This window comes from Oryzias latipes, chromosome 18, assembly GCF_002234675.1.
Source record: "Oryzias latipes chromosome 18, ASM223467v1".
Lineage (NCBI taxonomy): Eukaryota > Metazoa > Chordata > Actinopteri > Beloniformes > Adrianichthyidae > Oryzias > Oryzias latipes.
Window position 1 is genome coordinate 2,436,514 of NC_019876.2, and position 13,926 is coordinate 2,450,439.

A 13,926-nucleotide genomic window follows, 5' to 3' on the forward strand; every position below is an offset into this window, starting at 1 on the left:
ACTTGGATTTGCTGCTGTCAAAAGAAAAGGAAGTTAGAATCAGAATTAATAGATAAATATAACATTGTTATTATAAAATGAATTTAAATATTTGAATGCTGCTTGTTCTGTGATTAAGGCGGAGGTTCAGCGATGTTTCTTTCATGTGTTTTCTTCGAGAAGCCGATGTTTATTTATTTCACTGCATTGATTCCTGGGAAAGTCCCACTGCGCTACGTAGGAGGCGTGGCTACCATGTCGCACGACGTAAGTTACGTAACACAGCCACCAGCGTGGTTTATTAGGAGAAGCCCTGTCTCCCATTCAAGGTTCAGGTATGATCGCAGCAGAGTTCTCGTCTGTTTCTGCTTCTCCTGTGTGGATTTCTGCATGTGTGTGGTTCTGGTTCTGTTCACATGTTGAAGGTAAGTTCATGAATGTTCTGTTCTTTAGTTCAAGTTTCTGTTTGATGTTTAGAAACTTCCACCTTTTATAGTGGGGGTTCTTTCTAAAGACTATTCAATGAACTAACGTCTGAATTTGGAGAAAGTTTGTTTCAATGGATTAAGACACAAAATGATGACAATGTGGTAGATTTGACACACAGTTACTTTCTAAGTGGGACTTTTATTTCTTTTTTTAAATGTAAAAGTTTGTTATATTTCTACAAAAAAATCTGCTCTGAATATATTATCAGAAACAAACCTGTGCAGTAGAGACATCTGCCCCTATATTCAAATAATCATAGTGATGCAGACGTTGCAGCAGAGAAATGTAGGTTTTTGGTGCTGCAATTCTCCTGAAACAGTCATCCATCTTTATAAGTTAAAGTGTTTTGGCAGAAGTTTGTGATTTCATTCATGACTAAATTGATTCTAGTTTTAATTCATTCTGGAATGATCTCTTGTTGGGTCTAATATCAAAGATTATACCAAAGGAATCTGGTTTGCTTTTAAATCTCTAGCTCATTTTGGCCAAATTTCTTATCCACAAATGTAAATATTCTAGTCAGAAATCACGTTTCATTGTATTCTTTTCTGAAATAAATCTGTACAATAATAGTTTTCTAGTTCTGAGAAGCAAAAAGTGATCAGAACCGTCTGTATGTGAAAGATTCAATGTTTTGTTGTAAAGTATAACCCACTGGCTTATTTCTAATTCTATTCTTGTTTTTAATATATGTAGATGTGATATTGTTCTCTTATTGTATACCTCAATGTGAATCTCTGTAAAATAGCATAAAGTGCAATAACTTTTATTAAGAAAAAAGAACATGATTAAGTTTTAGAAGATGAATGTTAATTTTCAGATTTTTATTTTGTTGCCACTCAGTTGACTTTCAGTCTTTGATCATATTTGGTCAGAGGCGTGGCCTATCAGACAAAGATCAGACCAGGTTTGACAGCAGCGTCTGCTTGATCTGGAGAACCTTCTGGATCTGTTTCCTGATTTCTGATTCTGGAGCTTCGACCAAAAAAGGAACCGGAACCTTTATACCTGCTCGTCTGCAGTCTGCTTGTTTCAGTCATGGTTTAGTCAGTTTGCAGCAGAATTCTGGTTTGTTTCTGCTTCTTCTCTGGAAAATTGTTTAATGTCCGTTTGAATGTATTTAGACGGACAGAAAATGATGAAATTGTGGAAGATTTGACACAGTTTGTACGTGGAACCTTTTATCCTTTTTTGGTTTAAACCAAAGTAAAAGTCTGTTAAATTTGTACCAAAACTTCTGCTGTGAATCTTTCCAAACCATGTTTTAGTTTGTTTTCCTCAAATGTTCCTCAGAAACTGAGTATTCAGTCAGTGATCAAAGACTTTAAAGTAGAAACTGTTTTGGTAGAAATGAGGTGAAAGACTGAAAACATTTGACTAAATGAATAATCATCAGGAATCATTGATTGAAATGTGTCTTTAGATAGAATTAGAAAAGACTATTGCTTTAATCCTCTTTACTCATTTCTGGATTGGATTCTAGTTTGGATTGGACTTTTATTTTGAAAGGATTTGTCTTTGGTCCAATCAAAGTCACATGTCCTTTGGTCTGATATCTATGTGGACAGAAATACTTTGGATCTTTTAGAAGCAGAAATCAAACATTGAGAAGACATTTTCACTTGGAGGTAAAGACTCCGATTTAGAAAAGTTTCTTCCTGTTTTCTTTGTTTCCAGGTGAACCAATCATTGCTGCTCCTGGTGATGATGTCATCCTGCCGTGCCGCCTGGACTCTCAGGAGGATCTGCGTGGTTTCTCAGTGGAGTGGACCAAAGTGGACATGAAGCCTGATCCACAGGGCCGCATTGGTTTTGTGTATCTGTACTGGAGCAGGCAGACCATGACCACAGTCATGATACCGTCGTTGATCCCAAGAGTGTCTCTGGACCAAGACGGACTAAAACGAGGAGACGTGACGTTAAAGATCAGGAACGTGTCGCTCCAGGATGAGGGGAAGTACAGCTGCTTCATTCCTGGGAAGAACTTCAGGGAGACGGTTCAGCTGGTTGTTGGTGAGTTTGCTCTGCAGGTTCTCCCTCACATGAAGAACATTTGTCCTGAACAGCAGGCAGGAAATGATGTCATCTCTTTGTTTCAGAGCCAAACGGAGTCAGAGCTCCAACCATGGAAACATCCCAGGTTGACATCATCTCCACTCCAGATCCAGGAGGAGACCGGATCTGGATCAGTCGCTCCAGACCGGCTCTCTGGATCCTTCTTGGACTTTTTCCCTCAGTGATCCTCTCTGCTGTTTGTGTTTGTGTCTGTCAGAGGAAACAACCAGAAGTGAGTCCTGAATTCTCTGATCTCTCATCTTTCTGCAGGAATCTTCAGTTTCTAACATCCTTTGTTTTCTTCATGTAGGGTCAGAAACCTATGGAAACCTTTAACAGACCCTGAACCCACACAGCCTCTGGTGGCTGGAAGTGTTCATCAGTGGATCCATCAGTGTGAATGAGACTGAGACTGGAAAACACTGGAGGACAAAGTCAAACAGGAAATGGATTTACTTGAACAACACTTTTACCTCAAAGGACCAAAATGTTTTGTTTCCAAACAGCTGAAATACTATTTCTACTTTGTGCAATATTTTGATCAAATGACTTTTTGAGTTGAAGCTAAAATGTGTTAAAAAGCTTTTTGACCTGCTGTTTGTGAATGAAATCAGATTTCAGAAATAAGAAGGTCTAAATGAATGGAATGTATTTCCTGTGTGGATTAGAACTGTACACGGTGAAATGTGAGCACAGCTGATGGGGTTGACTTTGACTGGGGACATTGTCTGGTGGTGGAAGGAGAACTTAGAGGATCTCCTCAATCCCACTGACACGCCTTCTTTGGAGGAAGCAGAGAATGAGGACTTTGGGGGGAGGCTGTCCATCACCCAAGCTGAGTGTGAGATTGACAGGTGGATCAGAGCGGCGTCTGTAGTTATGTGGTCGCTGTATCGGTCCGTCATGGAGACGAGAGAACTGAGCCAGAAAACAAAGCTCTGAATTTACCGGTTGATCTTTGTTCAACAAAAGAACCAGGTTCTGAATACAAGTGTCTGAAATTGCTGCTAACCCGGTCCGGGATAAGCGGAGGAAGATGGATGGATGGATGGATGGATGGATGGATGGATGGATGGATGGATGGTGTGAGAAATTTAATAATTATACAATGTTTAAAAGTGAGCAGACAATTATAAGAATTGTATTCTTCAATTCTGCTCCTTTCCAATCGTGGAAATGTTCAATCATGTACAATAAACATGTAAACATATTTGATTGTCAATATTTGTGAAAGGAAAAAATAAATTAATACAAAAATGAACAAAATCTTGTAAAAGTTTGTGTGTTTGTTTGTGTTGAGTTGACGTTCTAGTTGGTGATGACACAGTTGTTCAGGAGAACATGGAGAATTGAGCCTTCATGTCCTAAACGTTGCTGATGGAAATCCTAGACTTTCATTCTCTGTTCTCTCCAAATGTTTTCACGCCATCATGTTCTTTCTGTCACCAATCAATCCATCCCATAATATCCCCATTGAAAAGAAATAGATGGAAACAAACATCTGTGGAGTTTTTCTGTCCAAACTGGGACTTTGGTTGTCATTTTAGAGCCAATCACATGGATGGGTTGATGTCCATCAGAGAAAAACAGCAACTGAGAGAAATGCTGCATTCAAGTGCTGCTGGAATGATGGGAAAAATGACTGTCCCTCCTTGTATGCACTTCATTTTGTGGACCCTGCTATCTTCCTCCAAGAACCGTCTTTGTTCTTTGCGTGTAGCAGTGTGACCCGGGGACAGCAGATGCAGCTGAAAGAGGAATGAAGCCTTCACTGCATGTTGTGGCTCCAGGAAATGCAGTGGTGGTGGACACAGTCACACCTGGGTTTAGAATAATGCTTCCTAACCAGCTGCTGACACAGCTGGAATCATTCAGGTACACTGGTGGCAGGTGTGATGGGGCCCTCCATCCTGGTAGCAGCAGCAGGCCTGCATCCTGGTCTCAGAATAGGAGCCTGTCCTCTATTTGGAGGACAGGCTCCTCCAGCTCAAACAGCTGTTCTGTGGCTCCCACAGGAACAGGGCCGGCTAAAGAAGATGTCTGGTGAGGCGGGAGGCTGAGTGGGAACCAGAGCGGGCTGAGGAGGACTCCACCAAAGCTTCAGCTGTGACACCAGCTCTGCCTTGCTGTTTTTGTGGCTCACCCGTCATTTCCCAATCCAGTGGTGCTGGAAGCTCCAGGACTGACTCTGCTGCTGCTACAGATGGAGAGGGACCAGGAACAACCAGAAGAAGGACTCTTCCAGCTTATGTGTCATCAATGTGGTCAACATTTATTTATTTATTTTTTATTTATTTTTTTCAAGCATTGTAGTCAAAGCAATAAAGAATTTACACATATTTAACAAACTCATTACAGAAATGATGAAATGCATAGATTAAAAAGACAGAAAACAAAACAAAAATGTCACTTAAATCATCTATGCTTAATTAAATACAGTGATCATTAACTAAAGTATAAGTGGAGTTTAATTGATTGCTTGAAAAGGAGTTGGAAGAAGCAAGCTTATATAATCCCACCCCTACTGAGTTCATTCATTTGATAGTTTTACAGAGTTTTAAATCCGGTTCTGATCAGATAGATTCTCTTGAAGTAACAAAATCCAGTGCCTAGAAATGATTGATGATCTTCAGAAAACATTCATTCATGATTTCAGTAAACAGTAACGATACAGATATGTAATAATAATTGATTATCATTAGAACACATGATCACATTAAACCAGAAATTATTGCTACACATTGCAGATCAAGTAAACAAAATCAATGGCTTGTTGATTGTAATTCAAATTTTCAGTAATAATTATTGCACATTAGAATGTAACACTCAGTGGTTGTAATTAAAAGAGGTTTGATTATTTATAATTGAAGCAGCACTTTGGTACAATGTTACAAACTCTGGTTTTAATTAAAGATGACTGTGAAGAACCGACAGAGGATCAAATGTTAAAGAGTGAAAAAAGAGGCTCAGTTAAGTCTGTAAACTTTAAAAACTGTTTGGCTAATCATTGGAATCCTACAGGTTTTAAAGGAGTGAACTCACAGAATGCATCACACTAAATTTTACACTGTAAAATAAAAACTATTGTTTTTGCTTCAAAATGTGTTTTAGATCTCCTAATTTTTGCATCTGGGTAAAATATCACACCTGGACTTGAGCTTCACATCGTGCAGCAGCAGAAGCAGTTCCTCATCATCAGCTTCCATAGCAGGAGGCATGGAAGTGTCTAGAACAAACCATAAACGTTTCACTGTAGGAAACACACAAAGACAAATGTTAGTAAAACAGAGCTAATTTACCAGCAGGGAACAGCTGCCTTTGGGCCAAATGTTTGGCTGGAGGTTCTCCTCCTCTGGGAGGAGGCAGTACAGGATCTAAACAAGAACAAATGGACATTCTTACCATATAGCTAAATGGATGGATGTGGGATTGCTGTAAGAATAATAAATATGCATGAATACTCTATGTGCTTAGCTGGTGATGAGAGTTTTTTGACGAGCTGGGAAGTAGGGAAATGTTTGCCAAGTCCTAAGAATAACTTCACAGAAGCAGTCCGCTGGACAGCAGTTCAGATCTGGGTGGATGAGGGGTAGTTTGACTGGAGGATCATTTGCATTGCCATTGCAAATTTGCAAAAAGATCCAAAACTGGTTTGCAAAAGTCAGTTCTCATTCAGTTAACAGCTAAACCACCTCCTGGCTGCTCACTGTACTTTTAACAAAAATAATTTTGACTGAATTAATTCCTATATTTACAATTCCTCCACACATACAGAGTTGGCTGACGCCTCTACTCATTTTATTACATCATTTTGAGCGCTTCTATTACTGCTGTAGTTAGAAAATCCTCCTCTTCAAAGCATGAGGATCTCCACCTTTATCCTCACTTTCACAGGAATATCACAGATTATAACAACGTTTCACGTATTTCATTTGATCAGATCTGTCGTGACATTTGTTTTGTGAAGCATTGATTACAATTTAAGGTTTCATGTTTTGGGGGGAAATGGAAAACATGAATTACAGATGTTAGCTTTTGATATTTCCCCTTTTCTAACAAATACAGACCGAGCATTATCTTTGTTGATCAGACAAACATTGTCTGATCAACAAAGAAGGAAACCAGCTGACCTGTTCCAAAGACGAGAACAAAAAAGGTTGATGAGTGATCAAACGATCACAGAAACGGGATTTAATAAAGGTTCACGGTTTGAATCCCAGAAATATAGGAGCTACAAACACAACTCAGAGGAGCTGGGATCTGTCATATTGAAGGTTCATGACGCGCCTGTTTGCATGTAAGCCACAGCAGGCTAACACATAGAAGCGTGATTGGTCAAGTTAGGCCACAGGAGTCGTGCGTGATTGGCTGTAATATGACCTGGCTTTGCTTACCTTGTGAGCCTCAGTGCTGAGCTGCGATCAACTTTGTTCCTACTGGACAAATGCAATACTGATGGGGCATCGTGGGCAGAGTCACGACTCTCGTGGGCGGTGTCACGACTCTCTCGAGAAGTAACACGTCCGCCATCATCCCTCAGTCATGGAGTCACTACTGAGTTACTATCTACTTGAGGCACTTCCGCTGCTGTTACAGCCTCTCATGTATCAGTAGAAACCAGTTTCAATTATGGTTCAGTCATTGACGGTGGTGCTGCTGAAGTCATTAGGGCAACAGCAGGGAGCGAACAGTAAACTGAAAGTTTATGCTCCCAGTCAAAGAGGAAGCAGACCCAGACGAGAATTTGCCTGCGATAGTTCAGTCATGATGTCAGCAGAGTTCTGTTGTGTTTCTGCTTCTTGTCTGTTGATTTCTCCATGTGTGTGGTTCTGCTTCTGTTCATGAATGTTCTGTTCTTTAGTTCAAGTTTCTGTTTGATGTTTAGAAACTTCCACCTTTTATGGTGGCGGTTCTTTCTAAAGACTATTCAATGAACTAACGTCTGAATTTGGAGAAAGTTGGTTTCAATGGATTCAGACACAAAATGATGATGTTTACACGATGGTGGAAGTCAGAGGAGCCGTGTGAGATATTTATGTGTCTTGCCTCTGTTGCTGACGGAGACTCCCCTGTTGCGGCGATGTTTTCGTCCGGGACGGTATCATGATCAGGGGCGTGGCCTAATGGGAAACCGTCACTGACTGGGTATAAAATCAGCGGCTCAGTCTTTTAGTTTCAGTCACGGTTCATAGATGTTTGCAGCAGATTTCTGGTCTGTTTCTGCTTCTTCTCTGCAGAACTGTTGAAATTTTGTTTCAATGTATTCAGACACAGAAAATGATGAAAATGTGGAAGATTTGACACACAGTTTATTTGTACGTGGAACTTGTTATCCTTTTTTTAATTTAAAAGTCTGTTAATTTCTACCAATGCATCTAATGTGAATCTTTCCAAACCATGTTTTAGTTTGTTTTCCTCAAATGTTCCTCAGAAACTGAGTATTCAGTCAGTGATCAAAGACTTTAAAGTAGAAACTGTTTTGGTAGAAATGAGGTGAAAGACTGAAAACATTTGACTAAATGAATAATCATCAGGAATCATTGATTGAAATGTGTCTTTAGATAGAATTAGAAAAGACTATTGCTTTAATCCTCTTTACTCATTTCTGGATTGGATTCTAGTTTGGATTGGACTTTTATTTTGAAAGGATTTGTCTTTGGTCCAATCAAAGTCACATGTCCTTTGGTCTGATATCTATGTGGACAGAAATACTTTGGATCTTTTAGAAGCAGAAATCAAACATTGAGAAGACATTTTCACTTGGAGGTAAAGACTCAGATTTAGAAAAGTTTCTTCCTGTTTTCTTTGTTTCCAGGTGAACCAATCATTGCTGCCCCTGGTGATGATGTCATCCTGCCGTGCCGCCTGGACTCTCAGGAGGATCTGCGTGGTTTCACCATAGAGTGGACCAAAGTGGACATGAAGCCTGATCCACAGGGCCGCATCCTTTTTGTGTTTCTGTACTGAAGTAGGACCATAACTGAACACATGATGGAGTCATTTATCCCGAGAGTGTCTCTGGACCAAGACGGACTCAAACGAGGAGACGTGACGTTAAAGATCAGGAACGTGTCGCTCCAGGATGAGGGGAAGTACAGCTGCTTCATTCCTGGGAAGAACTTCAGGGAGACGGTTCAGCTGGTTGTTGGTGAGTTTGCTCTGCAGGTTCTCCCTCACATGAAGAACATTTGTCCTGAACAGCAGGCAGGAAATGATGTCATCTCTTTGTTTCAGAGCCAAACGGAGTCAGAGCTCCAACCATGGAAACATCCCAGGTTGACATCATCTCCACTCTAGATCCAGGTGAAAGGAACATTAAAAAAAATTATACAAAAATGAACAAAATCTTGTAAAAGTTTGTGTGTTTGTTTGTGTTGAGTTGACGTTCTAGTTGCTGATGACACAGTTGTTCAGGAGAACATGGAGAATTGAGCCTTCATGTCCTAAACGTTGCTGATGGAAATCCTAGACTTTCATTCTCTGTTCTCTCCTATTGTTTTCATGCCATCATGTTCTTTCTGTCACCAATCAATCCATCCCATAATATCCCCATTGAAAAGAAATAGATAGAAACAAACATCTGTGGAGTTTGTCTGTCCAAACTGGGACTTTGGTTGTCATTTTAGAGCCAATCACATGGATGGGTTGATGTCCATCAGAGAAAAACTGCAACTGAGAGAAATGCTGCGTTCAAGTGCTGCTGGAATGATGGGAAAAATGACTGTCCCACTCTGAAAACACACAGGAAGGTCAGAAAAACAACCCATCTTCCAGCAGCACATGAATGCAGAAGAACTTTCTGCCCCTAAACAAAGGGATTTGTGTGTGTAGTGCGCCATCTATGGGGAGACACCAGAATTACAGGAAAATCCAACATGGATGTGGATTAGCAATCTCATTGATTCCAGTTTGGTGGACCAGATTCAAGAATTGAACAGGCTGCATTTGGGCTGGAGTTCACCCCCCCCCCCTACTATAAACAGGTAAATGAGAACTCTCCAAACCAGGAGAAATCTGTCATTTTTCTGTAACTTTAGTTCTAAACTGAGTTTCTAAAAATTAAAGTTTGACTTTATGATTTATTTCAGGGTCAAATATCCAGTTTTTCATCCATAACTGGTAACAAAGAGGCTGGAAGCTCATTTCACTGCATTTATTTACCATTAAAAATGATAACATGTTTTTAGACGATATTGAATTATTATGATTGCTGTGATTTCATCATTTAATGAACTTATCTCAGCAATAATAAACTAAATATTAGTGAGAAATTAGTGAATGAATATATTTTTAGTTCCTTTTTCTTCTAGTTTCTCTGTTGAAATGTTCTTTATTTATTTGTTTGTTTATTTCCAAGTGTTCAACTAAAAACTCAACATCATAAATAGAATAACAGTAAATGACAGTAAATGACTCAGTGAGGCTTCAATGGGATTGTTGCTGTCATGGTTCAGAACTGAAAACATTAAAAAAATCATCCAAAAATGTTTTTTTCTTCTTAAAACTACAAATCCCAGTTTTTTTCTGGTTGAAGCTGCAGCCACTGAAGGTTAAAAACTCCTGTTTGGTAGATCAATAAAGTTTGATTGTGGTTGATGATCTTTGTGTTTATGTCTTCTGTTTATGGCAGAAGAATTTCAATGGAGTTGAAGTTCCAGAGAACCTTTGAGCAAACCTGTTTGGATGGTTCCCCTCCCGGACAGCAGGTGGCAGACGTGAGCAGGACGCTCAAACCCAGATTTATCTTTTTTCTATTTATGTACAAACATTTGAAATACGCAGACAACAAGAACTATAATGAAAAATAGGTAAATAAATCATAAATATGAACAATTTTGATGAACAATTTTCCTCCTTGAACACGAACAAAAACAGAAATATGATAAACCATGAAAGGACGTTTGCTTTGATGTGTAGAAAAAAGAGAAACTAAAGAATTGAAGCTGTAAGAAACTGATCCTTCCTGCAGAAAGATGAGATCCTGAGAGAATTCAGGACTCACTTTTTGTTGTCTCCTCTGAAAGACACAGTTGGAAAAACCTTCCAGAAGGATCCAGAACAGAGACCCAATACATCCATTGATTAATTGATTTGGTTTATTTCAAGCTTTCATTCTAGAAAATATGAGAAAAAAACACAGATTTATCAAACTCATGACAGAAATAATCAAATGCTTTGATTAGAAACAAACAACGACTCACTTCAGTCACATTAGATTGATGACATGGAGATGATTCACTAAAGTCAAGTAGATCTTGATTTCTTGCTGGAAAAGCAGAGAAAGAAGAGAATTTCTAGAATCCACCCCTACTGAGTTCATTCATTTGAAAGTTCTGCAGAGTTTCCAGAATCCAGTTCTGATCAGATCAATGCAGATTAGTTTCTAGGAACCAAATGGAGATCTTCTTGATGATTGATCATCTTCAGAAAACATTCCTTCATGGTTTCAGTAAACAGTGACATGAATCACACACCATGGAACAGATCCTGGAGGAAATCCTCATGGATGATCCAGAATCATCTCACTTCAGCTGCAATCCAAGTGTGGCTAGATAACAGGACATCCAACAGAAATCAACCACAACATCCAGATGTGGATTTGGGCAATGGCTGTCAGCCAATCGTCATCCTCACCGTCAAACACTTCAATGACATCCAGATGGGCCATGGAACATCCTGTGACATCACTGCACACGCGTGTTCCCACTGAACTGAGCGCCACACTCCGCTAGCATCAGAAAGATGTGAGCGTTCAGCGTTAGAGTCCTAGCTAGGTCTGCAGTGGATCCCAGACTCACTGATGGGATGGAGTCACGCTTTCAGAGTCACGCTTCAGATCAGTTTGAGGTCAGGAAGAAGGAAAAAACAGGAGAAAACTACCAGATTAAAGCTGACAGAGGATTTATTTCATGTTTCAAACACATAGTTCATACAAAAATACATCAAGTATTTACAAACACACACAGACCAGAAATCACTGCAATCATTTTCTCACTGAGGACTATTTCTAAAAACACTAAAGACATTTCTGAACTCAAGATATTCCTAGAAAAATATCAAGACGTCCAGATAAACAAAAGTGCATTCTGGTGCATTTTATTCTGAAAAACACAAACAGATGATTACTAGATGATGAACGCCACTGGGTGGGTGGTGGGGTTCTCCGGTTCACGTGTGCTGAACCGTGGCTACTGATGGATCCCGGTTCATCCGTCAACCTTTGCCCCCTTACTGCTAACCGTGGGGGCAGATGCTGATGTGACTCATTGTTTTCCTGAACGGACCGAGGTCGGTGACTAAGTTCTCCAGGTGAGTAATCAGGAGATGTCCCATCAGTGCCCTACCCGCCAATTTTAACTGCTCCCCCCTTAGTACACACACCCTTCCCCCCTCAAAATATACACTCCAACATAAAACACACACACATGCACACACATTTTGCAAGGAAGGTGGGACGTAGGACCATCTGTCCCCTACCCCTTCCCTGGTGGGGGGTACGGGTCCCTTGGCGGCGACTGCCATGTCCCCTGGGTGCCGGTCTCCTGGGCCCGGCGGTGCTCTCTCCGCTCTGGGGGGGGTTCACATTACACCTGAGCCGGGGGGTGTCCGTGTCCCAGTGGGTGGGTTCTGGTCCTTGCCCCTGGGCGCTGGGCAAACTTCCAACAGTGGCCGAGCCTGGTCGGGCCATGTTTACAACACCCGTTGTGGGCCCCCCTTTTTCCCCGGGGTGCTCCCCTCCGGGGTGGGGGTGGCTGGCCCCTGCCTTGCTCCTCCTTGGACCAACCGTGGGTCGGGTGGGTAGCTGCCTGGAGTGCGGAGTGTGTCTCCCTTGGGGGGTCCTGGCTCGTACCTGGGGTTGGGGCGGGGGGATGCCCAGAACTCCTGGGTGGTGAAGGGGTGCTCGTCTGGGGCTGTGGGTGCCCTTCTCGGGTGGGGCCCTGCGTTGGGCTCTTCCGGCGCGGCGGGGGGGGCTGCTCTCCTGGTTGGGCTGGGGCGCCGCTCTCTTTACCCTGTGCTTCCCTGCTATCTTGCTCTGGGGGCCCCGTGGCGGTCCTGCTGGTCCTGGCCTGGGTGGCGGATTTGGTCGCCCGGGGGGCGGTTGTCCCCTGCCTGCTGCCGTGTGGCGTTTGGGGGTTCCGGCGGCTGCTGCGGCAGGGGTCTGGGTTTGGGGGTGGCTGGGCGCTCCTCCTCCTTCTTTTCACATTCCACCATCCATTTTAGAAGAACATAAACACTCACCTGAGCACAGGTGTTAGCTCACCTTTGCACTAATAGTTTGCATGATTGAATGAATGTAAGATTTTACACTAGTTGGTTTAAAGGCATAGGTATGCGTTAGTGAACACTATCTGTTTTGTGTACATGTTGACATGTGGACATTTTTGCAGCTAGCAGGTGTGTTGATAACATTTCAGTGTGTGTGGACAGGCCCCGCCCTTTTTGTACTACATTTGAACCTAGTAATGATAAACAACCAGTAAACCTGTCTGCTGTATGCTGCTTCATGGTCTTTACCCCCCCCCCTCCCACTATCACCCTCCTACCCCCCCCTCTCTCTAGCGTCCCTCTCTCTTCTTCCCCTCTTTCCTTTTCCGTCCGGTCCAACACCAAAGATTTTCAAACATGATTGAAATTAATAAAGTTTGGCCTCAATTACAAAAGGGGTTTATTCAGACATACCTTTGGTTTGTCTGAAGATTAATAACCCCTCTTGTTAAAGTAAAATATGTCCAACAAAAGAGGCCCTCAGCTCTCATCTGTCTGCCCAGCTGTTGGACAGGACAAGTTAGAAAAAAGTTCTATGGTTCTATTCTAAAGTTCTCCAGGTAGAACTTAAGAATAGAATAGAATAGAATAGAATAGAATAGAATAGAATAGAATAGAATAGAATAGAATAGAATAGAATAGAATAGAATAGAATAGAATAGAATAGAATAGGTCTTTAATAATCCCTGAGGAAATTTAATAATGGCCATCTGCTCACACTCATAAAACACATACACATATTAAAAACAATAAAAATAGTAAAAATAGCAATAGACTAAAAAGATTAACAGATAAAAAGATTGATAATTTTAAAAAACAGTGGGTAAGAAAATGAAATAAAATAAATAAATAAAAACAAGAATTACAAGAAATTACTTCTAAGATGCCCTGCCAGAGGATTGTATTGCCTGATGATCCACAAGATCCAGCTTCAGTCCCACCACAGAGCTCGCCCTCTTGATGATCTTATTGAGCCTGGAGATGTTCTTCTTGCTGCTATTGCACCAGCACACAGCAGCATAGAGGAGACACTTCCCACCACTGACTGATAAAACATGTGGAGCAGTTTAGTGCAGATGTTAAAGAAGCGCAGCCTCCGGAGAAAGTACAGCCTGGACTGGGTCTTCTTGTAGAGCT

General features: G+C 41.3%; 2 protein-coding genes across 5 annotated transcripts in view; one reads left to right on the forward strand and one right to left on the reverse strand.

Moving 5' to 3' along the window:
- LOC101161542 (myelin-oligodendrocyte glycoprotein-like) overlaps positions 1-13,926 on the reverse strand; it is a 48,401-nt gene that overhangs the window by 1,634 nt on the left and 32,841 nt on the right. The window lies entirely within an intron of this gene.
- On the forward strand, positions 291-3,733 carry LOC111949250 (myelin-oligodendrocyte glycoprotein-like). The gene is made up of 4 exons (XM_023965983.1): positions 291-404; positions 2,146-2,481; positions 2,568-2,755; positions 2,834-3,733. Exons 1-4 carry the CDS (start codon positions 317-319, stop codon positions 2,867-2,869), a joined length of 648 nt encoding a protein of 215 aa, XP_023821751.1. The 5' UTR covers positions 291-316; the 3' UTR covers positions 2,870-3,733.

Bases quoted from the DNA above. Each gene is read 5' to 3' on its own strand.
- LOC111949250 (XM_023965983.1), top strand. From the start codon at position 317: ATGATCGCAGCAGAGTTCTCGTCTGTTTCTGCTTCTCCTGTGTGGATT. The intron at 405-2,145 runs GTAAGTTCATGA...CTTTGTTTCCAG, and splicing joins GTTCTGTTCACATGTTGAAG to GTGAACCAATCATTGCTGCT. The intron at 2,482-2,567 runs GTGAGTTTGCTC...TCTTTGTTTCAG, and splicing joins GACGGTTCAGCTGGTTGTTG to AGCCAAACGGAGTCAGAGCT.